Source organism: Gobio gobio (assembly GCF_949357685.1).
Source record: "Gobio gobio genome assembly, chromosome: 12".
Taxonomy (NCBI): domain Eukaryota; kingdom Metazoa; phylum Chordata; class Actinopteri; order Cypriniformes; family Gobionidae; genus Gobio; species Gobio gobio.
The window spans coordinates 51,086,402-51,113,403 of record NC_137105.1 but is presented as its reverse complement, the minus strand read 5'-3'; the positions used below and the strand labels follow the sequence as shown (position 1 = coordinate 51,113,403).

Sequence of the window (27,002 nt, the reverse complement as noted above, 5' to 3'; positions counted from 1 at the left end):
TTATCTCATGCTCTTTCTGACTTGCGTTCTTTCTATTAGTGGCTGCTCCTGACCTCCTGGATCCTAAAACAGCCAATCATATCTCCAGACCTCGCCTATCGTTCTCGGCTCAGCCGGTGCTGCGGAAGCCTCCGGAAGACTTTGAGACTCGTGTGACTGTTATGCGCTGGAAAACCGTGCTGAGCGTCTTCCTGCTGGTGGTGCTGTACCTGATTATTGGAGCCACTGTGTTTAAAGAGTTGGAACAGCCTCATGAGTTGGCAAAGAAACTGGCCATCCTAATGGAAAAACTGGAGTTCCTCGAGCAGCATCCCTGTGTCAACTCCTCAGATCTGGAATACTTAGTGAAGGTAAAACTGCAGACCTGCACACCAACCAGATATTGGACAGAACATTCATTGGGTTACACATTTTAGGTTGCTCATCTGTCCATGAAGTCGTCATCTATTGACCTAGCGATAGACTTTGGTTGCTAGATGTCGTGTAAAAAAATCATGAAATGAGCTTTCACTGATCTCAGCTAAAATCTCCTCAGTAGTTATAACGGTGATTAATTTTACATTTATGATTAATGCCACCAAACTGGAGTATGAGATCCAATAACATAAAAAAAAATCTGATATTCTGAAAGTGGTTTATGTTGGGGGGGTTATGTCTAATGCTATTTCATGCATTTCTTATTTACACTGTTAAAGAGTTGATTCTCATGCTAAACATTTAAAAAAATGAGTTGGACGTATGACGGAGTATTTTGGTGCCAAATACACTCCTTCAGGATTCCGACAAGTTTCGGAAAGGTTTTTTTCGAGTATGGCCCTGTATGACATCATAAAGGGCGGTACTCCTTATATGGGCACTTCTCCCCACAACGTCACTAAAGAAGTGTGTGTGTGTGAGGGAAAGATCCCCTTGTTCAGCTTCACAAATAATCCAGCGTTAAGGGAACAGTGGATGCAGTTTGTGTTTCCGGAGTTCTGAGAGTGTGTGTGTTTGCTCCCGGTCATGAGTGGAAACCGCAGGCGGTGTGTGTGTGTGTGAGTGTGTGTGTTTGCTCCCGGTCATGAGTGGAAACCGCAGGCGGAGAGCGAAACTGATCAAATGTGTGTGTTTTGGTGGCAATCGGCGCGTAAGTTCATATAATGTCAACAACACCAACGTATAGAGAATCGAAAGTTATCCAGGGATAATGTGTTGTGTGTTTGTATGTGTGTGTGAGTGAGAGTGTGTGTGTGTGTGTCTGTGTGTGCTTGTGACTCTTTAGCTCCGCCCACTGCACGCCTCCACGGACTCAGCTGTTTTCTGAAAGTATCGGTACAGTGTATCTGTCTTTTATAAATATGATAAACTAAAGACTCTTGGGAGATATGAAGGATCAACACTACTCTATAGGCCAGTGGTCTTCGCTATTTTTTTCAGGAGAGCCACACTGATACACTCTAAAAAAAAGGCTCGTAATCATAGGGGAACCTTTTTTAGTGCTATATAGCACCAATTTTGGTGCTTCAGTGGTTCTTCACCGGTTCTTCAGAGGTGCTATATAGCACCTTAGTCAAAGAACCGGTGAAGAACCTCTGAAGAACCGCTGAAGAACCTCTGAAGAACCGCTGAAGAACCACTGAAGCACCAAAATTGAAGCTATATAGCACTAAAAAAGGTTCCCCTATGATTACGAGCCAAGAACCATTTTTGGTGCAATATAGAACCTTTTTTTTTTTTAGAGTGTAGGACAAAATAAATAGGAGAGCCACTTTTACCACAAAGTTTCAAAAGTTACATCCAGTCATAAATAGCATGTCTGCTTATCAGTCTGTCATCCCTGAACATACAATATGCTATGCAATAAATACAAAAGGTATATAGATAGTGGGTAGGCATAATATATTTTTAATGTAAACTTTCTTTTAGTGCTGTTTTAAACTAGATTATTCACACGTTTCTGTTTAAAATACGTTTTTAATATATTTTATAATGTAATAATTTCACAGTAAATCACCAATTGACCTCTATGATCATTTCACTGTATTATGTACTGTCATGCGAGAGCTGGTGCGAGCCGCACAATGAGTAACACTGCTAAAGATACTCAAGATTAACAGAGACCTTGCAGAAACTGTGTGTGATATGTGCCCTTTTTTTAAAAAATGTGCACAAAACATTTTGAACTACTGGATGTTTTTGACACACAGACAAGATTCTGCATCCGAATCTCAAAAAAGGTGACAATCAAAACAAAAAAAGCTTCATGAGTTTGCACAAAACTGATCCATGACTCCCAGCATGCATTGAGGCATGAATTTGAATTCTTGCTGTTTTCTGCTTTTATTTTTGCTGTTGTTTTCACTGTGATTTTTAGTAGCTTGTTTAGCAATATTAGGAGGGAATTTTTATACATTATATTGAATATTGTCGGTTGTCACCATTGTTGAGGTTTGATGAGTGTTAATGTCTATACATCTGAGCAGCCGTTGAAAGACCCTTGAACAAAAGATGTCACAACTTTGAGGTGATCTCTTTTCATGTTGTTACTTCACAGAAATATCTCTATTAGAAATGCTTCCTTTGTTTAATAGAACCTTTGTTCAAGTCATTATACTGCTTCAACACAAAAGCGACTGAATTTAGCCATTGTTATCAACGCACAAGTGCTCTCAGTAATACACCATTGTAATAGATGAAAGAGAAAACTGATTTAAAAATAAAGAGTCAAGAGCCCAACACTGCTCACCATAATTGTGACTTCAAATGAACTATTTTAATTCAAACATCAACATTAACTAGAGCTAAACCTTCTGTAGATGTATGACAGAAATAAAGTTGTGCAATTCTACAAGTATCAAAACGATATTAAATCAATGTTAATGTGTCAAAGTTAATCGCATTGAATCAACATAACTTTTGCACCCGCAATAAATGTGGATAAAAAGTAAAAATTTCATCAAAAATCAATGGTAATGGCATTGAATCAATGTTACAATGTGATGTTGGTTATTTCTGTCTGATGTCTACTGAGGCTCTTATTGAGAATTAACAGGTTTAGATGTTGACGTTTTATTGAAAATGTTTGGTCATCATTATGGGGATCAGTGTTTGCTTTAGTTGGGCAGTTTGACTCTTGGCTTTTTATATGACTTTGTGGTCTTTGTAATAGTGATGTTCGGTTCTTGAATGAATCGTTCTTTTGAGCCGGTTCTCAGCAAGTAACCGGTCGAGCCGGTTCACTAATCGGACTGAAGCGAACTTTAGTTCCGGTTTGTTGAGGCAAAAGCCGAAGTAGCACGTCCGACTAAAAAAGAACCGAACGAGCCGGTTCAAACATCTGTCGAAGTTTGCAGAGAATTACCGAGGATGATTGAGTTAGCGACGCAAGTCTGAGGCACGTACTGGAAATCCAAGATGTAGGCTACTCAATATTGGTCAGTCATATAGGCATAAAGGATCCACGAATGAAACTGTAACCACAAACACCATTAACTTAAGTGAACTGGTTTTATTAAATAGGTCTTCATTTAAAAAAATAATAATTTTACTATTGTTTTGTGCGTGCAGATTATATTTTAAATCAACGAGTTTATAAGGAGAATAAACAGCTAAGGAGTTGATGAGACTGGTTTACTCGTTCTATAGACATAAAGAACATATCCGCGTTTGTTGATCAGTGCCTGTAATGTGTGCTGTAGTTGCGCAAATTTCAGTCGATAAATGAATTAACGGTGAAAACACCATTAGCTTAAGTGAACGAAAGGCAATAATAAGCTAAATGCACTCACTCAAATAACTTTATTCGATTGTTTTAATATGCATTGACACAGATTACTTTATTTGAATGTTTCCTTGATATAACATGACACTGAGAAATGCATAAAAAAGCACAAAAGGAATGCATAGTGACATCATTGTATGATGACGTCAGGAACCTATGAATCGTTTTTTTGAACCGGTTCATTGAGCCGAACTGTCCGAAAAGAACCGGTTCGCGGAAATGAATCGGACTTTGCATCACTACTTTGTAATAGTGTTTACTAAAACATACTTTACTCATACTTTGGAAGCAAAGGAAGCCAGAAACAAAGATGATCAGGTGATATAGTTTAAAAAAATAATTGTTGGTGAATATATTCTATTAATAACAAATAACCACTTTTGTTCAGGGATAAGATTAGTAAATTATTGTACTTTATGATGCTGAAATCTCTTTGTTTCTTTGCAACAAATTATATTTTCGATAAACACTGTTACAAAGACCTCAAACTCACATAAAAGAGAAGCCAAACTGCCCAACTAAATGAAACACTGATCACTATAATTTTCAATAAAACATCTAAACCTCTGACCTACTGACCAAACACGTAAACATTATGGGAATTATGCTGCATGGTAGACTGCATGTCTGGCCATATTTTTAGGAAATGTGATGTATAAAACTAAGATATCATTCTAATTTGTCTAGGAATTAGACTTAAAATAATTAAAAGTAGCATTCTGCTGTTGGAGAGTGTTGTGATACAAACTACAGCAGTGCTCAGTGCATTAAATCATTAACCAGATCGATCAATCAACAAATTAAAAGTAGAAATTTCAGTCTTTTGTTGCGTGTCTTGCGTCGCTTGACACGCCTATATTCTGTCGCCATTGGTCACTATCGCTCGTGTCGTCGGAAGTCACCGGCTCTCCATTGAAAATGAGTGGGATCATGACGTTGTGTGTTGCTGGCGGTGTGAATGGAGCTCAACACACACTCACAGATCAGTGTTCAAAAAATGTTGGGAAACTTCACATGACCCAATACAAGAGTGATTACTGATAGGCTGTCTGCAAAAAACAACAACAAAAAAAACCTTTTAAAGAAGAAAAAATCATCCACTGACTTTCAGAGCTGCTACAGAAACGACTTTCGACTTTGAGGACCCTGATCGAAATGTAGTGGAGTAAAAAGTACGATATTTGTCTTTCAAATGTAGTGAAGTTAAAGATAAAGTTTCCCGAAAAAATAATACTCAAGTGATTACAGTACTCAAGTAAATGTACTTAGTTACTGTCCACCTCTGCTTAATAACAGGTGTAAAAAGGGCTAAATTGGTTCAGTTTTGGGGTTTCTGGTTAAAGACTGGGGTTGATATGGTTTACTGAAGGCTGAGATCTGAGATTACCACTATTTAAACTTGTTCTGAATTATTCATTCTAATAGGGCTTTTATTTTGAAGTGTAGCACAGCAGGTGGGATTTGGGGAGGGAAAATGTAATCGCAAATCTGTTTTGCATCTAATGAATACAAGTTTTTACTACTAATACAATTGTAGAGCTCTGTAACTGCAATTCTTACTAGCAAGAATGCAATTGTAGAGCTCTGATTCGATTAGAGAGCTCTTTAATAATAAATGTTACCAGTAAGAATTTAACCGTAGAGCTCTCTAATTGATTTCTTACTAATAAAAATGCAATTACGACGAGTAACGCTGGGAATTACGACTTGCCACACAAAAAGCTCACCTCAAGAGTGAACAAAGTGGCATTGAGGAGTTTGAAGTTTGGTGTATGAAAAGCAAAATCAGGAAGGGTTATGTATATGCAATGCTTTATTCAAGTAAAGTAAACCACAAAAAGACCAACTTGTTACTGAAAAAAATGGTTGTATAGTATACTATGCATCTTCCAGCCTTGTGTGAAGCAAGTGTGTGCATTAATAACAATTTAGGACAAATATAATGTCATTTAATGGAAAACTATGTAGTGTCAGGTAAAACAGCCTTCAGACAGTGCAAGAAAGAAGAGAAAGTGGTAGTTCATGTCCTTAGTTAGATGTTCCTTCAACCTAACACCTGGCTTTAACATTTACATTTACATTTTTATGCATTTAGCAGACGCTTTTATCCAAAGCGACTTACAACTTGGGGGTACAAAAAGCGATTGGTCATGAAGAGTCGAGTAAGTGCAACAAGTGCCTGAAATACTGAGACAGTGTACATTGCTCAGTGTAGCACAGGCTAGTAGGGAGGGAAAAAAGGGGGAGAAAGAGGAAAGGAACGTTTTTTTTTTTAGCTGAGTTTTTAGTTGACTTTTGAATGTTGTCAATGATTCTGCGTTTCGGATGGCGTTGGGAAGATCGTTCCACCAGCTGGGAACGTTGAATGAAAATGTTCTGGAAAGGGATTTTTTGCCTCTCTGTGATGGTACCACAAGCCGGTCGCTCCTTAGCTGAGCGAAGGCTTCTGGTGGGGTGTAGATTTGTAGAATCGAGTCAAAGTATGCAGGAGCTGATGTATGCAATGAAGTAGTGTAGATGGAGAAGAGGAGAGGACCAAGCACTGAGCCCTGAGGAACCCCCGTGGTCAGTCGATGTGCTTCGGATTCCTCTCCTCTCCAGGCAACCTTGAACCTGTGAGATAAGACTCAAACCAAAAGAGCGGAGTCCCTGTGATGCCCAGTGATGAGAGGGTGGACAGAAGAATCTGATGATTGACCGTGTCAAAGGCCGCGGATAGATCGAGCAGGACGAGGACTGATGATTTGGAATCAGCTTTAGCTACCCGCAGGGCTTCAGTGACTGACAGTAGTGCAGTCTCTGTGGAGTTGCCCCTTTTGAAACCTGATTGGTTGACGTCCTTTAAGACTTCACTCCCTCCGTCGAGTCTAAGAAAGCTCCCAGATCTGTGTTCTAGTCACACACACACACACACACACACACACACACACACACACACACACACAAACACACACACACACACACACACACACACACACACACACACACACACACTTGTAAGACGCTTCTGTCCTTGCTGAAGTGTGCTGCTGATTGCTCCTGAATGCCTAAGGCTCTTTGCCCCTGAGGACAGGCATCACACGTCACAAACCTCCACTGGGTAGTTCAGCCCCTCCAGCACTGGACCTACACATAATGACTTACACCATTATTCTGTGCTGCATATGCAGAATTAAAGTGATGGCATATTGCTCATGGTCAAAATTAACTTAGAGTTACACAAACATTGCAATTTCACCATAGATGTATACAATTAAAGTCTCTTTGTGGAGGTGGAAAAGCAAAGTTCTGATTTATTTTATAAAGATTTAAAAGCTTTTCCACTTGCTTGAGCAATTTAATATGTAAATCTATATAGAAGTGATGAATGAAATAATACAATGTGTATATTTACTGTTTTAAAAGTGAATATTCGTCTATGAAAGATTGTATTACTGTCCTGTGAAGTCAGTTGCACACCGCAAACACATCTTTCTTTCATGACTGTTTGGCCAAACAATAACAGACGGAGGAATGTTTCAGAAATCTGCTTGGATCATTATTTTTGTCATTGGATTTGGTGCATTTAATATTTTAATGTGTCATACACTGAGGCAGAAACACTATTAACTTAAAATGTGCATGAATATTGTTTAAATATGTGTAATTATACAAACCTTTTTTCTCTTATAACAGCAAGTGGTGTCAGCGTTACGAGTAGGAGTGAACCCTTCAGGAAACTCGTCCAATCAGAGCAGTTTATGGGACCTCAGCAACTCGTTCTTCTTCGCTGGAACAGTTATTACAACCATAGGTACTGAAGTACACATACGTGCACATTAGCAAACACCAGGGCAGATTCCAGGATTTTTGGAAAAAAAATGGTAACACTTTAGTTTAGGGTCCAATTCTCAATGTTAACAAGTAGCTTATTAGTATGTATTTAAGGATATTGGCTGTTTATTATTACTCATACTTATAAAGCAAATATTAATGCCTTGTTCTGCATGACCATATTGTACATCCCTTAATCATACAATGAAGGCAGGTTTATAATCACTGAGACCCCAAATGTGAGGTAGTTAGGGGGGTTTGAGGAGAATATTTTGATTTCCATGATCTGCATATGTGCATTTTAAGATGTTCTGAACGCCTAAAAATGAGATAACAACAGCTTGAAAACCATGTCAGTGTGCAGATATGACTGATTAAGTTTTTCCATTTTCGTCAGTGAAGACAGTAAACATATGTTTAACTGATATTTATATGTTTTATGAATCATTTTTGTAGACATGTTAATTTACTGAAGGCTCAAAGGAAAGCTAGGAAACTACATGTATTAAATTAATTCACAATATGCACACATTCATTACTTATCTTATGCCCAATAAAAGCTGAAAAAAGCTGAGCTTTATTTATTTACTAAGAGCTACACATGGAAGTATTAATTTACAATATGCACACATTCATTACTATTAATGTTATGCCTAATCTGAAGAAAGCGGCTTTGTTAATATTTCTTGTTTGTTAATTATATTATAAATGACATTACATCGGCCTATTTCAATTCAAAATGGCGAAATTAGACAAAAGTTTTATTAATTTGGCTGAATATTTTTGTCATTTGTTTAACATTTCTGACTCAAAGAAGCCGCTGTCAAATATGAAATGTTTAGTTTAGCTTCATATCTCGCACTTGACGTCGAGTCGCGCTGCTAAAGTTCCCGCTCAGCCTCAGCAGCTTCTGTGAACATAAAGCCCGCCTACTCTGATTTGATTGGTTTTCTCAAATATGTTGACATGAACGAGCGGTGACAGACCAATGAGAGCTCAGATCAACACACACACCTCTGCTTCTGACGTGCGCTCTATTCGCCCCCACAGCGGATTGAAGAACATGCTGATTAAAAGACGGGATGAAGCTGCAGCCTCCCGCCAGTTTCATATGTTTGAAAGGTTAATCACACATTATTTTAGGGGGGCTGGACAGAAGAGGCTGAAGCCCCCCTAAAAAGGGCCTAGTGACGCCCATGGCAAACATTATAGGACTGTTTTAAACCGAGTGATCCATCACACTGTCTACTAGCAGCATCTTAACCGTAATTGAATCTCAGAAGCCGCAGAACTTTCCTCAAAATTTGAATTCATCAAAATCACAAAGATCCTTGCAATCCCAGCTGCTTTTAATATTCATATTTTGACTAATTTTACTGAATACTTATTTAATATCAATATGATGAATGGCTGATTTAGAAGACTCTACATGGGCAGCAAATCTCTCTCAAAAGATTTGACTCACAATTGATTATAATTAAGTATATAATTAAACATTCATGCATGTTTTATGATCCTCTTCTTTGGCTCCAAGTTCAAATAAATAATGTAAGTGGATGCCACTTTTATTTAAACAGATGTAATTGAACAAAATGACTTTGGTACAAAAAAATAAATGCACAATATATGGCCACCATCGGCCATTAAACAGATATTGTCATGAAGTCTTGTCATGTATGCATCGTTTGACACCGACATAATTTATGTCACTTGATAGGCTTTCTCACACTGAACAACTTCACCTTAAAGAGAAATGTAATCATAATAATAATAATAAACTATGTTTGCAAATTATCCCTTGGATCTTTTGCCAAATTTCAGCAAAAGCATAGGTAAATCCATAGTCCATAGGTAAATTATTATCAACACATGGCTGAATTTATGGTTTACAAAATCATTTAATCATTTAAATTTGTAGTGTGTTTTTATTTTGAGATTTAAGCAAGAGAAAAAATGTATCATACTTTTTGGAGATCAAATACTTTTTTAAACTTGACCTTTATTCCATCCAGGATTTGGGAATATCTCACCTCACACAGAGGGTGGACGCATCTTCTGTATTATCTACGCCCTGTTGGGAATTCCTCTGTTCGGATTCTTGCTGGCAGGAGTGGGAGACCAGCTTGGAACAATCTTCGGAAAGGCGATCGCTAAAGTAGAGGGTATGATTGATGTGAGTTAAGGCAGTTTTTTGGTATTTACACTGATGATTAATATTTGTTTTGTCTGTACGAAACCAATTTTACATTTATAGAATCAACAGAGATCTTCAACCCTCTTCCTGAAGACCCAGGCTGAATCCGAAATCACCCCCTAATCCTTCAATCACTATTCCCGACGTTAGTCCACTAATACAGGTCACTTGAAGGAGTGAATGAAAACGAGTGATTGAATTGAGTGTACATCGGGATAGAAGGAGTGCACTTGATAACGTCCACTATGGTTTCGGACACCACAACAAATGACTGTCCCCTCAAATAATGCCCTATTTGAGGCTAGAGGGGACAATTTCAGATTGTCCTAGAAGGTTTATTTCCAACCTGCTTCATCACACCTGTCTGTAATTTTCAAGCGACCCTGAAAACCTTGATTATCTGGTTCAGGATGTGTTTGATTAGGGTTGGAGTTGAACTCTGCAGGACAGTGGGTCTCCAGGAGCAGGGTTGAAGACCTCGGATTTACATTATACAACATAAGTGAGTACATCCCTGTGCAATATCAGTAAAATGTCAAATTATTATAAATTGTATCACCTCTCAATGATTACATTATTTCTAAGTTGACAAATAGTAGTTTTCCTTTTATAAACAAACCAAAACAAATACTATATATTGAAAATATAGGCCCCAAAATAGAAACTCAATGCAACAATAGTAAATAGACCTGTGATTACTAAAAAAGAAAAGAAAAAAAAGAGTACTTTACTTGCATGAGCATGTTTAGAATATACAGTATATGGTTAAACACCAGAACTTGAATAGCTTTGAATGGCCTCGAATAACTTATGGCCTGGCCATTTGCATATCTGCACCATGGCTCCAAAGAGGAACTGAAATATAGTCAAAACACAATAACCAGGACATGTAGAATGAGCCATCCCAGATAGCAAGCCACCATCAAAACAATGTTAAAATTGAAAAATGTTGAAATTTCATCCAAAAATCAATGGTAATGGAATTGAATCCATGTTATAATGTAATGTTGGTTCAACATCATGCTTGCACTCTTCAAATGAAACACAACAACTACAACTAAAGTCACACAGCCTGAAATCAACTGCAAATAAAAGAAGACTACATCTCTCAAGATCTCAGCAGAAGCTCTTATTAAGAATTAACAGAGGTTTAGATGTTGATGTTGTATTGAAAAAACATTATGGGAATCAGTGTTTAATTTAGTTGTGCAGTTTGACTCTTGGCTTTTTATGAGTTTGTGGTCTTTGTAATAGTATTTACTAAAAACAAATAATTTGTTGTCAGGGATAAGACTAGTGAATTAATCTACTTTATGATGCTGAAAAATATATCACCCGATCATCTTTGTGTCTGGCTTTCTTTGCAACAAATTATTTGTTTTCAGTAAACACTGTTACAAAGACCACAAACTCACATATAAAGCGAAGAGTCAAACTGGCCAACTAAAGGAAACACTGATCACCATAATGGTGACCAAACATTTTCAATAAAACATCTAAACCTCTGTTAATTCTCAATAAGAGCTTCTGCTGAGATCTTGAGAGATTTATTGTCTTCTTTTATTTGCGATTGATTTCAGGCTTTAGTTGTAGTTGTGTTTCATGTGTTTCATGACGTGAAGAGTGCAAGCATGATGTTGAACCAACATCACATTGAAACATTGATTCAATGCCACTACCATTGATTTTTGGATGAAATTTCAAAAAAATATTTCAAGATTAATTGCGGGTGCAAACGTGATGTTGATTCAATGCAGTTAACATTTTACATTGTTTCTATCTGGGATAGTACCATTAATCAGAGCCACAGTGGCCATCCTTCTAAAATGATGACATTGACAATGTGCTTGCACAATCTAGCTCTGAAAAACAGACAGGCAAGTGCTTCAGACTTTTGCACTTCTCAGTGGAGTTTCTGTGACAGCTCAGAGAATGCGAAGGACATTGCATAACAACCTCTTTGGATGGTGTCCAAGAAAAAAACCCTTGCCAACTCTTCAGCAAAAAAAAAAAAACTGCTAAATTAAATTACATGAAAAGAAGTCTGATGCATATTGGGACCACATTCTGTTGAGACCAAGATAAATATGTTCGGCTCAAATGGATTCCAGCATGTTTAGTGTGAACCAGTGAATGTACGGTCCTGACAGTGAAGCACAAGGGGTGGGAGTGTGATGATTTGATGCTGCATGAGTGCAGAACATGTTGGGGAGATGACATTTATTGATAACACCATGAAGGCCTGTGGATATACCAAAATACTGGCTGATAAGATGACTCCCAGAAGCGTGGCAGAAGAGGAATATTCAGGCATGATAGCAATCCAAAACAAATGGCATATCAAGCAAAGTGAAAACTATGACCTGGCCAAGTATGTAGCCTGACTCCAATCCAATAGAACACATTTGGATCATAGACCGTAAAAAAATATGGACGACGCGACTTCATTGACTTCCGCTGACCAAAGTTGAAGCTTTCATAGGCCCGCTCACGGCGCTGACATCTTGGGACCGAGTCTGCGCAGTAGCGATCTCGGGACCGGAGTTGCGCAGTAGAGAACAGGAAGTAGAGGCGCGATTATCAAAAGCCTGCCCACACTCTCGCAGATGCAGAATAATTAATTATGTTGGTGTGAAATAAACAGTTATGGAAGTGTAGAAATTAAAGCTAAAGCTACAATCTCGTCCCAAAAATCCAGAAAAAAGTCTGTTAGTGCCTCAGTGACAACTTCACTCAAAGAAGCCGTCAATCTCAGCTGTCAATCATGACGTCACACCCCCCGTTTTTATAGCATCAAATAACTCACTAAAACTAAACTTATTTAAAAAACGAACACTTGAAATGAAATTATTGTAATAAAAACTGCCTAAAATGACAGAAACCATCTTTAGGAAACAATTATTTGAAGTGTAATTAAATTGTTTAGTGTGTCTCGCTCTCCATTCAAATACATGGAGAGGCGGGGTTTGGGAGCTATACTGGGACCGGCCACCGGGGGGCGATCGAGGCGCAGAAGCTTCAGTTTCTGACTGGAGCACTACAGGCTTGATTTGGATATTAAAGAGAAAGGTAGAGCAACATGACCCTTCCAGGAAAAAAGCAGTGGGACCAGTGGCGATGAAGGAAATTTGGATGCTGGAGGGGACCAGTGGGGAAGGAAGGGCCAGGGAACTGGTCAGGACCAGAGAACACATTACTTTAACTTGGACTGGAGGAAACTCTACTAGCACTCCCTCTGGGATGGACATAGCAGCTGACACTAGCCCCAGGGCAGGTAGGGCATCTGGCTTAAAGGGTTAGTTCACCCAAAAATAAAAATTCTGTCATTAATTACTTACCCTCATGTCGTTCGACACCCGTCAGACCTCCGTTCATCTTCGGAACACAAATGAAGATATTTTAGTTGAAATCTGATGGCTCTGAAAGGCCTCCATTGGCTCAATGGCACTTTACACTCTCAAGACCCTTAAAAGGTACTAAAGACGTCGTTACAAAGTCCATCTCACTACAGCGGTTCTACAATAACTTTATGAAGCGACGCGAATAGTTTTTGTGCGCAAAAAACCCTAAATAACGACTTATATAGTGATGACGATTTCAAAACACGGCATCATGAAGCTTCGAAGCGTTATGAATCAGCGAGTCGATTCAGCGGTTTGAATCGCCAAATTTCAGCAGTTTGGTGGTTTGACACGCGATCCGAATCATGCTTCATGATGCAGTGTTTTGAAATCGTCATCACTATATAAGTCGTTATTTAGGGTTTTTCTGCGCGCAAAAACTATTCTCGCCGATTCATAAAGTTATTGTAGAACCACTGTAGTGAGATGGACTTTGTAACGACGTCTTTAGTGCCTTTTAAGGGTCTTGAGAGTGTAAAGTGCCATTGAGCCAATGGAGGCCTTTCAGAGCCATCAGATTTCAACTAAAATATCTTCATTCCTGTTCCGAAGATGAACGGAGGTCTGACGGGTGTCGAACGACATGAGGGTGAGTAATTAATGACAGAATTTTCATTTTTGGGTGAACTAACCCTTTAAGCTCCACAACGAACTTGGCTGGAGGCATTGGCTTGGCTGGAGGTATTGGCTTGGCTGGAGGCATTGGCTTGGCTGGAGGCATTGGCTTGGCTGGAGGTATTGGCTCCAAAGGAACTCTCCACTGACAGGGGGTCCTCTGTGGACGCGGGCTCTGGCTCTATGTTTGGGGCGGGTGTGGGCTCAGGCTCAGGCTCAGGGTCCGTGGTGTGTGAGTGGCATAAATCATCCACCTCAGTGGGACCAGTGGCTATAAAGGAAAGTTGAGGCTGGGCGGGACCAGCAGGGAGGAGGAAACTTGGATGCTCCAGTAGAGGAGGAAGGGCCAGGGAACTGGTCATCACTCCCTCTGGGATGGACATAGCAGCTGACACTAGCTCCTGGGCAGGCAGGGCATATGGCTTAAGCTCCACAACGAACTCGGCTGGAGGCACTGGCTCCAAAGAGGACACGGGGGTCCTCTGTGGGCGCGGTTTGCAAAAGCTGATTCCAAATCATCAGTTCTCATTCTCTTGGATCTATCTGCTGCCTTTGACGCTGTGAATCATCAGATCCTTCTGTCCACCCTCTCATCACTGGGTCTTTCAGGGTTGCCTGGAGAGGGGAGGTATCCAAAAGACATCAACTGATCACAGGGGGTTCCTCAGGGTTCAGTTCTTGGACCCCTTCTCTTCTCCCATTAATACTACATCACTGGGACCTAGGCTTGCTACGATAGTCGGTGTTGCCGGTGTTACCGGTGTTCAGACTCATCACCGGTTACATCACTTGCCCACCGTGGCACCGCCCACCGTCTTTTTGATTTTTTTTATAGTAATAAAATAATTTAGTTCAGTTAGAGAACAGACAATACAAATAAAAACTGAACGTATCTGCTTAATAAAGCAGGATCCGACCGTGAGTCTCGGCAGCGGCAGGAGTCATTCATCAGATTTAAGAGTGAGGAGCTGACTGAGATCATCGCGGAAGATTTGGTTTCAAAGCGAAACGTAAAAGCGCCTACTTAAGGGAGTTTGTCATTTGTTTTGTTGTTGTGTTTTTCATTAAAAATAATAGGCTAATGAACCCACAATTCAAGCAACCCGCAGCCGAATTGGCGCTAATGTAAAACCGAAAGTAAAATGTGCACGGCCGCACAGAGCGCGCGTTGTTTACTTTCGCCTGGCTCCGCAGTGCGAGCCTCCGCGCTACGCTGACTGCGCGCATTTATTTTTGCCGCGCGCACCCTCGCGCTTGTGCGGGCGCGTCGAGTATAAACAAAGCTTTACGGACGAACTGTTATTCATTCATGGCGTGCATCTCAATCATAGACTGATCAATGCTTGATCAGTGCCCTGACTACTGAACTAGGGAACTGATTGAGACGCACCCATGGCCACACAGAGCGCGCATCTACAGACGAGCTGTCATTCACGGTGTGCGCGCACTGGCACGTTTTCAGTTCAGAGCGGTCGTGTGCATGTTACTTTCGGTTAGATAGAATTAGTGATTTAAAAGCCTCCGCCGGTGATACCGGTATTACCGGTGATGTCACACATCAATTAACCGGTGGGGAAATTTCCTCACCGTCACATCCCTACTGGGACCCATCACACAGGCACATGGTTTCTCCTACCATTGTGTCATTTCAACCGGGTGATCCGACAGTTGCTGCACAAATCTCAAGCTCTCTGGCAGACATCTCGGCATGGATGAATGAACATCACCTGCAGCTCAAGTCTTTCTCGCTAAGGTCGGCCAGAAATCATCTCTGAGGACCAGCTGACCTTTAAACACCACATCTCAAAGACAGCTCGGTCATGCTCGTCTTCAACGAGCCCAAAAGGGCCCACATCACGCCTCTCTTTATCTCTCTGCACTGGCTTCCACTCGCTGCTCCCATTAAGTTCAAGGCATTGACGCTTGCTTACAGATCTACCACAGGCTCAGCACCCTCATACTTCCACTTACGAGTCTACATCCCTACCAGAAGCCAGAATGGCTCTTGGCACAAAGTCACTCTCCACAACATTTGCATTCCCTGTTCCTTGCTGGTGGAATGATCTCCCAGCCTTCATCCAGAATGCAGAATCCCTGACAACATTCAAAAGACATGAGCACTTAACCTCATCATAAAAAATGCTATGCTCTCACTTTCCTCTAATCCCTCAGGCTGAATAATGCAAGGGCACTAGACCTCTGCCAAAAGTGTGTCTGATGTGTTCAGCGGTTAGAATATAAAGCTTACAAAATGTTTAACATAAACTAGCGCCAAGACCCAGAATCTGCCCTACTTAAATTTAGGTTCAGGAGCCACTACTGGGTGGAAACAAAGGAGACAGGCAACATAGGAAGTACAAATGTGATATTACACAGGGGTGTACCCAAGTCTGGCATTTACATTACATGCCTGAGATAGTGAATCAAATTATTTACTCATAGAACAGAGATGTTTAGAGTCACCTGCCGACCACATCCATTTCTCATCATAGCCACTCTAACCTGTGAACTAATTTCTTATGTTCCTCATGTCTCCTATTTTTCTCCATTCATTCAGGAGATTAAAAAGTGCACGAGTAGCATCACACTCCTAACAGTACAGACCTTCCCGATCTTTCATCTGTTCTCTGATGAGAACCTAACACAGACTTTCACAACCGATACATATTCTATATTTACTCTCGGTTGACTTTCTGTTCGTACAGTAAAACAAGACGGAACAGAGACATGTGACACAACCTGTCCCATAATTTAATCTGCCATTACTTCCTAAAATACCAGTTTAAAACAACACACTTCAAAATTTATCACAGATGATTACTGGAGCATTCTTAACACAAATGTAAAAAAATTAAAAATTAAGACATGTTACTCCCTCTAACTTCCCCATCGTGACAGCATAATGCAGCACTTATCCCGCTGAAGTCAAAGTAGGTTTGTTGTTATTTCTCTGTTAAGTGGTCATGTGCACAGTAAAAATGTTGTTTCAACAGGAGCTTTTATAACGAATAAACACTAGTAAATACTAATTAAGTGCACGAAACTGTAAGTAACAATAACACACACACACACTTGCACACACACACTCACACTCCCATGCACGCACACACACTTGCACGCACACACACACTCACACTCCCATGCACGCACGCACACACACTTGCACGCACACACACACTCCTAAACACACACTCGCACACACCCGTTCGCATGCACACACACTCACATGTACACACACAAACTCCCACGCAGGAACACAAACTTGCACGCTCACGCTGTAAATGTTAAAATACTGGGTGCATTTTTTATTACTCGCTTTTGTTTTCACCTCCCTCCGCCATTTTACTCTAGCGAGACAAGCGCGTAAGCAACGAATGACATCACAGAAACGGCTTTATTATTTAATCGATTATGGTCTATGACTGCACCGATGCAGAATCGTCCACATCCGCATCGTGTTGCATCGTAGAAACTATTAATTCCAACGCCCCTATTTAAGACCTGCAAGTTGCGAGGTGGAGCCTCCATTTGACCTTTGACAAAGTCACTCAGATCTTTTCGCTTGCCCATTTTTCAGTTTCCAACCTGTGAAATTCACTCGCTGCCTAATATATCCTACTCTTTAACAATATAATCAAAATGATTCACCTGTCTGCGGTTTTGATGTTGTAGCTGATCAGTCCCAACACTTTATACAACACATTATTTTAAAGTCATAGCCAAATGTGACATTTATTATAATGGGTTTTTGTGATGGCTCACTTAAATTAAAAGTTTTTAAGCTTAAGTTAATGCTGGTTCTGATAGAAAGTTGTCAGAATACACAGAGCATCTCAGTTTGTTGTGTATGGCACAGCTGCTGACCAGTGCCCATGCTGACCCCTGACCCCGCCCAAAGCACCAACAGTGGCCCGTGAGCATCAGAACTGGACCACGGAGCAATGGAAGAAGGCGGCCTGGTCTGATGATCACGTGTTCTTCTACATCGCGTGGATGGCCGGGTGTGTGTGTGGCTTACCTGGGGAACACATGGCACCAGGTGCATTATGGGAAGAAGGCGTGGCGGCGGAGACAGTGATGCTTTGGGCAATGTTCTGCTGGGAAACCTTGGGTCCTCCATCCATGTGGATGTTACTTTGACACGTCCCACCTTCCTAAGCATTGTTGAGACCATGTCCAGCCTTTCATGGAGACGGTATTCCCTGGTGGCTGTGGCTCTTTCAGCAGATAATGCGCCGCCATAAAGCACAAATGCTTCAGGAACGGTTTGAGGAGCACAACGACGAGTTTGAGACATTCACTTGGCCTCCAAATTCCCCAGATCTCAATCCAATCGAGCATCTGTGGGATGTGCTGAACAAACACAATGAACCAATGCCAGTGATGCCAGTAACGCGTTACTCTAATCTGACTACTTTTTTCCAGTAACGAGTAATCTAACGCGTTACTATTTCCAAACCAGTAATCAGATTAAAGTTATTTATCCAAGTCACTGTGAGTTACTATTTTAGTAATTTTCCTTAGTAAAAATATATATTTTTGCTTTCTTCTTGCGTCTCAGGGAGAGTATTTATATTAAGTCTTTATTACATTTTTTATTAAAACATGTTTGTTTTTTTTCAGGAAATATTTTTTTATTTCAACTTGAAATGTAAGGAGATACATTGTTGACGTAACTGTTAAAAATGCACTTCCAATAAAGTGAGTGTTGGCAAAAACAGTTGCCATTTCTATGTTGAGGCGGCAGGGGTGTTGTCGGCAACTGCTGAAAGTAATTTATAAAGTAACTTGTAATCTAACTTAGTTACTTTTAAAATCAAGTAATCTGTAAAGTAACTAAGTTACTTTTTAAAGGAGTAATCAGTAATCAGATTACTTTTTCAAAGTAACTGTGGCAACACTAACCAATTAGAAAATAACACAAGGACCAATTGGAAAGCAAAGGCCTCTTGACATGAAACACGTGGAAACAGGAAAACTGAACAGACAATAAAGTTAAACAAACAAACACTATAATTATGAAGAATTTCAAAATAAAAGACATGGCATGATAAACTTGAACTAAGAACATGAAACAAGAACTGACATGACATATCCCCATATATAAATATTAAATATGAACATATATCTGACATGATCCCGGCCTGTGTTCCCCTGGTCTTGTGTGTACTTTTATGTTCTACGCCGTGTTTTATAATCCTTTTAGTCCGTATTATTTCTGTGATTATTCCCAGGTGTGTCTTGATTTGCCCTTTATTACCTTGTGTAATTAAACCACAGTGTTTCTTGTGTTCCTTGTCAAGTCCTATCCTTCTTGGATGTAATGTTTGGTGAGCTCTCAGTGTTTGATTTGTTTTTGTTTATTCTGTTAATAAAATTCACTGAGTTTGGATCCAGCTCTCCTTCATTTTTTAGTTCCCCCTACGTTACAATCAGGGCTTGACATTTACTTTTTTGTTCACCAGTCCCTGTGGCTAGTGGTTTTCCAAAGTTACTAGCCACTCAGCATTTTCACTGGCCCTGATTTTGACACAAATACCATGGGGAAAAACTGCCATTCAGATATTTTTAATAGTATCTCATCATCATCTATCATCATCATCATCATCATCATCATCATCATCATCATCATCATCATCATCATCATCATCATCATCATCATCATCATCATCATCATCATCATCATCATCATCATCACCCTTTATTTATTTATTTGAGCATCTTAGTTCCACAAAGTTCAACATAGTAACAAGTTTCAACCCAATAGTCGAAACCAAAGAATGGTACATGCTCAAATAATTAAGTAAATTAAAATAAAAAAAAGAGAAGGAAAAAGAAGAACGTTGATATGATGCTCAAAAGGAGTAGGCAGAAGCATAAGCTTGTTGACGCCTACCCCGTTTTATACATTTGAGCAGTAGATACATTTACTATAATCAATAAGACAGTTGCCACATATTTATGTTGTCCTATTCCAGTGACTATACAATCAACAATATTAACTAACAACCATTCTGCTAATTCCAAGACAAGGAAAGAAGACTCTTCAATAAGTACAAAAAACCCATCATTGCCAGTAACAACTAGTCACCAATCTTTTAATTTAATATTTTGTTCCTTATTGTTATAAATTCAATGCATTTCCTGGCCACAATTGTTTATAATTATAAATAGTTTAATTATATTGTCTTTATTAACTTATATCTCATAATTTGTCTGCAGGAATATTATGCTGCTGTCACTTTAAGACATGACACACTGATCCACGTTGCACATGTGTTTTCTTTCTCACCTGTTTACGTTCACTTAAAACATAACTGACCGTGTTTACGTGAATAATTGTCATTTTGATATTATTTTGTGTTTGAGACTCAATTTAGTACTGAGAGTGCTGTATGCACAAAATCTGTGTGAATCACTAAAATGATGCAAATTACGCGCAATCCCACAGCAAAATTCAAGCCCTGTAACACCAAAAATATTAATCCGGAGCAAATTATGCTGTTGGGGAGGATGAAAAGTAGCCAATGTCCATCCCTTCCGTGCCAGCCGAGCGCACATTCATTAAACTTGAAAGGAGCGGCAATCCCATTCCATTTCTGGTGTCATCTTTGAACAGTGACCTGAGAAAAGGCTTACAACTTAAGTGTTGGTTAAGGGGAGAGTGAGGATTTTAATTGAGTCTCAAGTGAATCTGTTGAGCCTGAAAAGAACTCCTTAGGCAACTCTCTGACCGGTTACAGAAGCGGGACAAAGGAGCTCCAGTTTCCACAGCAACTAAATGGATACAGGCAAACGCATTTGTGCTTTTATCAATTTTGAAAGCATTTGAAAAATGTGTTGCAAATATATAGTGTTTTACAGATGCTGAAGTATGAATGACTAAAGTGTTGATGGATTTTGGGAAATGTGGTCATTGAGTGCGTTGTGTGAAAACAGTGAAAGCAGTTTGGTCCGTATACACTTCTGTTTCTCTGAATGTATGAAGAGTTTTGAACTTGGATTCAGTATTATAATTATTACTACTACCACTACTGTTATTATTTTTATCTGAACTCAATCAAATAAATGTTAGTCATGTGACATCAATACAGTGACCTACTCCTTGTAAAATGAAACTATTTTTTAGAAGACTGATATATCTGGAGTCTTGATCTCATGTGAGTGTACATCATTTTAATGATATTTCTCAAAAGTGCTTTTCAATGAACCTTTAAAGTTCCCATAATGAGCGGAACCAGACAACTTACATTCATTTCAGTTATACATACATATATTCCACAGCAAAAAACCCAGTGTTAAATTAACACTCCTCAGAGTTTACTCTCAAAAGTGTTCAAATGTTACACTGAAGCAGAGTTAAAGTTAATGAGATAATAATTAAGTGATTGAGTGATGATTGGCCATTAGTGATGAACACCTGCTGTTAACAAATAGATTAACTGAAGGAAAGAGTCACCATTATGGAGACTGTAGTTGAGACTTTGACTTTTAAAAATCTTTTTTTCCCTTGCTGCTTTAACTGTGTGTTCATAACATATTTGTTGTGGCAAAGAAAGCACAGATAAAGTGTCTTCAGGTGTGGTTATGTTTTGATAGTGACATAATCATCATGTAGTGACCTGAGATCATTCTCAGCTCAATCTCTGATTATATTTACGCCAAAACCTAACCAACAACACCGGGATAAATTTCCTCTTGGTTTGTCTGGCTGCAATAACTTAATTACACCAGCCAGACACAATCTAATAATTAGGGGTGTAACGATTCGTTTTAACAACGATTCGATTCGTATCACGATTTGAGGTTGTCGATACGATTCAAGGACGATATTGGTTCATTTAGAACGATACGATCCGAAACGATTCAGTGACTTGAAATCGATTTAGTAACTTTTTAGCCAAAAATTGTGTGACTGAAATAAATATCTGGATACTGCTCAATGCAGGTGAAGTTTCCTAGATTCCTGTTGTTTCTTGTAAGGGAATCAGGTATCAATTAATTATGGATATAAACAAACAAGTAAACAACAATTAATGGCAAATGCATTCAAATTTTATTTGAATAAAGTGCAACCAACAGTTTAGGTTGAATTAAAAGGAAGTTAACCTTTTCTGCTCTCATTTTCAATTTTCAATACATTTTCAATAAAAGCACAGTAAGTGCAACCAATATTTCAACAGTAGGTTAACCTGCTACTTCTGCTTTTGTTTTCCAACATAAAAATATTACAATATTAGTATAAAAAATAAAGTGCAACTAACTACTCTTCAGGTTTAATTAATAGTAGGCTTACCTGCTACTTTTGCTGTTGTTTTACAACATTAAAATAATACAAATACAATATTAATATCAAAAATAAAGTGCAACCAACATTTCTTCAGGTTGAATAAACTGGCTGAACCTGCTACTACTCTCAGTTTAATAAACAAACAATATTTAACAAAGATAAAATGTAACCAACTACTCTTCAATGACTCTACAGATTTCTTTTTCAAAAATATCAACATGATCTGACCGCAGCGGCAGAACACTTCTCTGTGCGTTCACTATGTCGCCAGCAGTACAAAAACTCGCTCTGCAGGCACACTGGTGTCAGGAATTCACAGGTAACATTTAGCAAGGGTTGAAAGTACAGGTAAAACGTTACTAACTTAGCTCTTTCTCCTGGTGGCTTGATCATTTCTCGCACGTTGGCTTCTCTGTCATCCGCCATGCTATGTTTTGTTTTGTTAGCGCTGCTGCTGGTGCGTGCGTTGCGATGATGTCACAGATAGGCAGACTTAATCGAGTAACGTTTAACGGCTTTATCATTAAAAGTGCTAAGAAAAAATATCCATATAAAGTCTGACGAGCTTAAATCCAATGTGTTATTTCCCATGATCGATACAATCGATTGATTACCTTTTAAAACGATGTTAGATCGATATATGTCGTCCGGAAGGCCATCTTGCCGAGCACAGATCGATGTAGTTAGATCATAGGAAAATAAATCGATACATCGATGTAGTAGATGAATCGTTACACCCCTACTAATAATAAAAGTCAAGGGTCAAACAAAAACTAAAACAAACACTGATCACCATAATGTTATTCTTGTTGTTAACTTGTTAACAGCAAGTGTTCATCACTTATGTTCAATCATCACTCAATTAATCACTTAATTATCTCTAACTGTAACTCTGCTTCAGTGTTACATTTAACACTCTTGAGTATGGACTCAAATAAACACTGAGGAGTGTTTATTTAACACTGGGGTTTGTGCTGTGAAGGACTAGAACGATAATTCTGAACTTTGACCTAGACTGGCCCTCGGAAACATTATTAGGACTACGTACTGCATGCTTCATGCAGTTTATCAGACTTTCAAATCAAACTGTCCACCCATGAATTGACTAACCCTTCATATATCCATCCATACATCCATTTATGAACGCCTCCATCTTTCCATCCATGGTTTTTTTCTCTCTCCTCAGAAGTGGAACGTGAGTCAAACCAAGATCCGTGTGATCTCGACTGTTCTTTTCATTCTGTTTGGTTGTCTCCTCTTCGTCACTCTGCCGGCCGTCATATTCAAACACATCGAGGGCTGGAGTGCGCTGGAGTCCATCTACTTTGTCGTCATTACTTTGACAACCATCGGCTTCGGAGATTTTGTCGCGGGCGAGGGTGAGCGACGCCACCTTGAAGAGAGCAGTGGTGAGCATGAACACAGGACACACGCGAGTGACTGCATGTGCATATCTGTTTGCAGAACGGATTCTAGCATCGAGTCTCATTTGTTCAGGTGGTGCTGAGTTGGAGTACCTGGACTATTACAAGCCCCTGGTGTGGTTCTGGATCCTGATTGGTTTAGCATACTTCGCTGCTGTTCTCAGCATGATTGGAGACTGGTTTCGTGTCATATCCAAGAAAACAAAGGAGGAGGTGTGTTCTCATGCAATAAAGGATGCCATCTTCAAACAACAGCTGCACCCACACATCTATGCAATGCTTTTAAGTCAAGATCAAACCAAATCTGAACCTATTTACTTTCTTAGAGGGTTAACTATCACATTGCTTTTCTCAAAGATTTGTTCCCTTTTCCACCATATTGTTCCAGACATATATGATGGTAAAAGTAGATTTTTGAACAGTCTTTGCACTGCTTTTTTCAGTGGCAGTTCATAGTCATCATGACTGTCCAGCTCCAAATAGGGCAAAATTATAAAAGAGCCATAGATGTGTCATTAAAAATCCATATTAATCCATATTAAAGTAATGTACTATGTATTCTGAGGTCATATGTTAGCTTTGTGTAAAGAACTGACCAAAATGTAAGTAATTATTTAAATTTAAGTCGTTACTGACAGATAATATTCCCCTTCGGTCCAGCTCTCAAATGTCATTCTCCTTTCTATGAATTTAAAATTGTTTTGAATAAGATATGTGAGGACTTTTGCCGTTATACTGTACATGGGCAAATAATGATTGTATGTCATTTTTGTCAGTTTATTACTCAAAGCTACTATGCTTTTAGAAGGCGTGGAATATAGTATATAATCCGTAGGGTTTAATATGGAGTCGGCCCACCCTTTGCAGCTATAGCAGCTTCAGCTCTTCTGGGAAGGCTTTCCTCAAGGTTTAGGAGTGTGTTTATGGGGATTATTGACCATATTTGTGAGGTCAGGCACTGATGTTGGATGAGAAGGCCTGGCTCGCAGTCTCTGCTCTAATTCATCCCAAAGCTGTTCTATCGGGTTGAGGTCAGGACTCTGTGCAGGCCAGTCCAGTTCCTCCACACCAAACTCGCTCATCCATGTCTTTATGGACTCTGCAGAAAGTGGGCGACTTCTGTGACCCTCAGCATGCGCTGACCCCACTCTGTGATTTTACCACTTCGTGGCTGAGTTGCTGTTGTTCTCAATCGCTTCCACTTTGTTCTAACACCACTAAATGTTGAGCGTGGAATATTTAGTAGTGAGGAAATGTCCCGAATGGACTTATTGCACAGGTGTCCACCGATCACGGCCCCACGCTTGAGTTCTCTGAGCTCCTGAGAGCGGCCCATTCTCTCACTAATGTGTGTAGAAGCGAACACACACACACACACACACACACACACACACACACACACACACACTCCTGAGAGCGGCCCATTCTCTCACTAATGTGTGTAGAAGCGTCTGCAGGCCTAGAGCTTGATTTACACACCTGTGGCCATGAAGGGGTTGAACACATGAACTCATGGATTTGGAGGGGCGTCACAATACTTTTGGCAATATAGTGAATATTCTGTGGTTTTACGCATTGTGAAGGATGATTAAGGGAATTTGTCCTTTCTTTTTCCTTGTATTTATACTCCTGTGGAACAGGAAGTCATGGCTGGACAATTTGATGGTCCTAGTTTCCCTGGTGTGCTACAAAAAAGTAAATATGAATTGACTCATAAGAATTTCTAGGGTTGCCAATAATTATGGCCAACATGCATTGGAGAAAAACATTTATTTCATAATGAGATTCCCCTCCCCACACACACTTTCAATTGTTTTACTTCAATAAAAGGTTCGAATTTTGTGAATTTTGTGAATGAAAGATCAAAAGGATAAACAATGCAGATTTATTTTCACAGCCTTTGATCATATTTACCAGCGGTGTCAATAGTGGAGGACGCTGTATGTGCATATGTTGTTGTTGTCCTTTTTGGAGCTTGACACATGACCACAATTTGTATTTCAGGAAAAAACATACAGGTCTGGCATGACATGATTTTTGGCGCACTAGCTCTTACAAATGTTTTCCACAATATCAATCTGGTTCTTTTTGTCATAGGTCGGAGAGTTTCGAGCTCACGCCGCTGAGTGGACTGCCAATGTGTCCGCTGAGTTTAAGGAGACTCGTCGGCGACTGAGTGTCGACATTTACGACAAATTCCAGCGCGCTGCATCGATCAAGCGCAAACTGTCCGCTGAAATAACCCTCAGCCCACCTATCAATCAGCAGATGACCCCAGGGAAACGTGCACATTCAGTGAACCTCGGAGATGAGAGAGAGACGTATCCCTACACATTTGTACGAAGCGGAAGCTTATACCTCAACGGCCTCATCCCGGATTACGCTGAGCATCGAGAGATCACTACAATACAAACCAAATGAACTGGAACTAAAGTCATTCACCGACAAACTGTGAGAGCAAAAATATAGGATTTATGAGGAAGGATAAGACAAAAGGAAAAGTGAGAGGACAAAGACAAGAATATACATTGCATATAAAGAAAATAGAACGACGCCATTGTGTGGACAAAGAGCATTGCTCTCCATTGACGGCCATGGAAAAGTAGCCATGTATTCTGACTAAATAATGAGTTATTTGTAATTTATATACTGTAGATGCTTCACGAGTGCCCCCCCCCCTCCCTCCTTTTTTTTGGATAGCTCTAAAATGCATGAAAATATTTTTTATAATTCATCTGCAAGAATAGTCTAATATAGACAGCATTCACGTGACATTTACTGGATGTCAGCATTCTGGCACTGCATGCGGAAGCCGAGCAACGGCAATTGAAATGAATGGGAATGCCAACAGAGAGCTCTCTCGAGTCTACCACACTCCAATACAAAGCCCAGCATAATGAAGCACAACATCACACTTTCCACAGGAAACTAATCTTTTGTGTGACTCCGAATACACGGCAGCGAGGGAGCGAAGAAATCCCTTGATATTATAAGTTGAACATTCCCAACCGTCCATGACCAGATGCACTGAGGCACAGTCAGAAGGTAAGAGAATGTGATTATAGCAGTCCTGCCCTCAGTCAAAATTATCATATTTATGAGATGTGCACACATGAACACCACCACAATGTCATAACTATTAGTTGGAGACTCTTTAAAGGGATAGTTCACCCAAAAATGATTTACTCCCCCTCAAGCCATTCTAGGTGTATATGACTTTCTTCTTTCAGACGAGTACAATTGGAGTTGTATTAATAAATGTCCTGGCTCTTCCAAGCTTTATAATGGCAGTGAAAGGGAACCCACAATTTGAAGCCCAAAAAAGTTCATCCATCCATCATAAAATTGCATCCATCTATCATAAAAGTGCATCCATCCATCATAAAAGTGCATCTATCCATCATAAAAGTGCATCTATTATCATAAAAGTGCATCCATCATCATAAAAGTGCATCCATCCATCCATCCATCCATCCATCCATCCATCATAAAAGTGAATCTATTC

At 39.6% G+C, this 27,002-nt stretch overlaps 1 protein-coding gene across 1 annotated transcript; it reads left to right on the top strand.

Annotated features, from left to right (window-relative positions):
- Positions 1 to 44: 44 nt before the first annotated feature.
- kcnk2b (potassium channel, subfamily K, member 2b) lies at positions 45 to 25,918 on the top strand (the record flags this gene model as incomplete). Its single annotated transcript, XM_079831843.1, has 6 exons — positions 45 to 350; positions 7,436 to 7,553; positions 9,586 to 9,746; positions 23,260 to 23,482; positions 23,571 to 23,710; positions 25,595 to 25,918. Exons 1-6 carry the CDS (start codon positions 162 to 164, stop codon positions 25,916 to 25,918), a joined length of 1,155 nt encoding a protein of 384 aa, XP_079687969.1. The 5' UTR covers positions 45 to 161.
- Between the last annotated feature and the right edge of the window lie 1,084 nt (positions 25,919 to 27,002).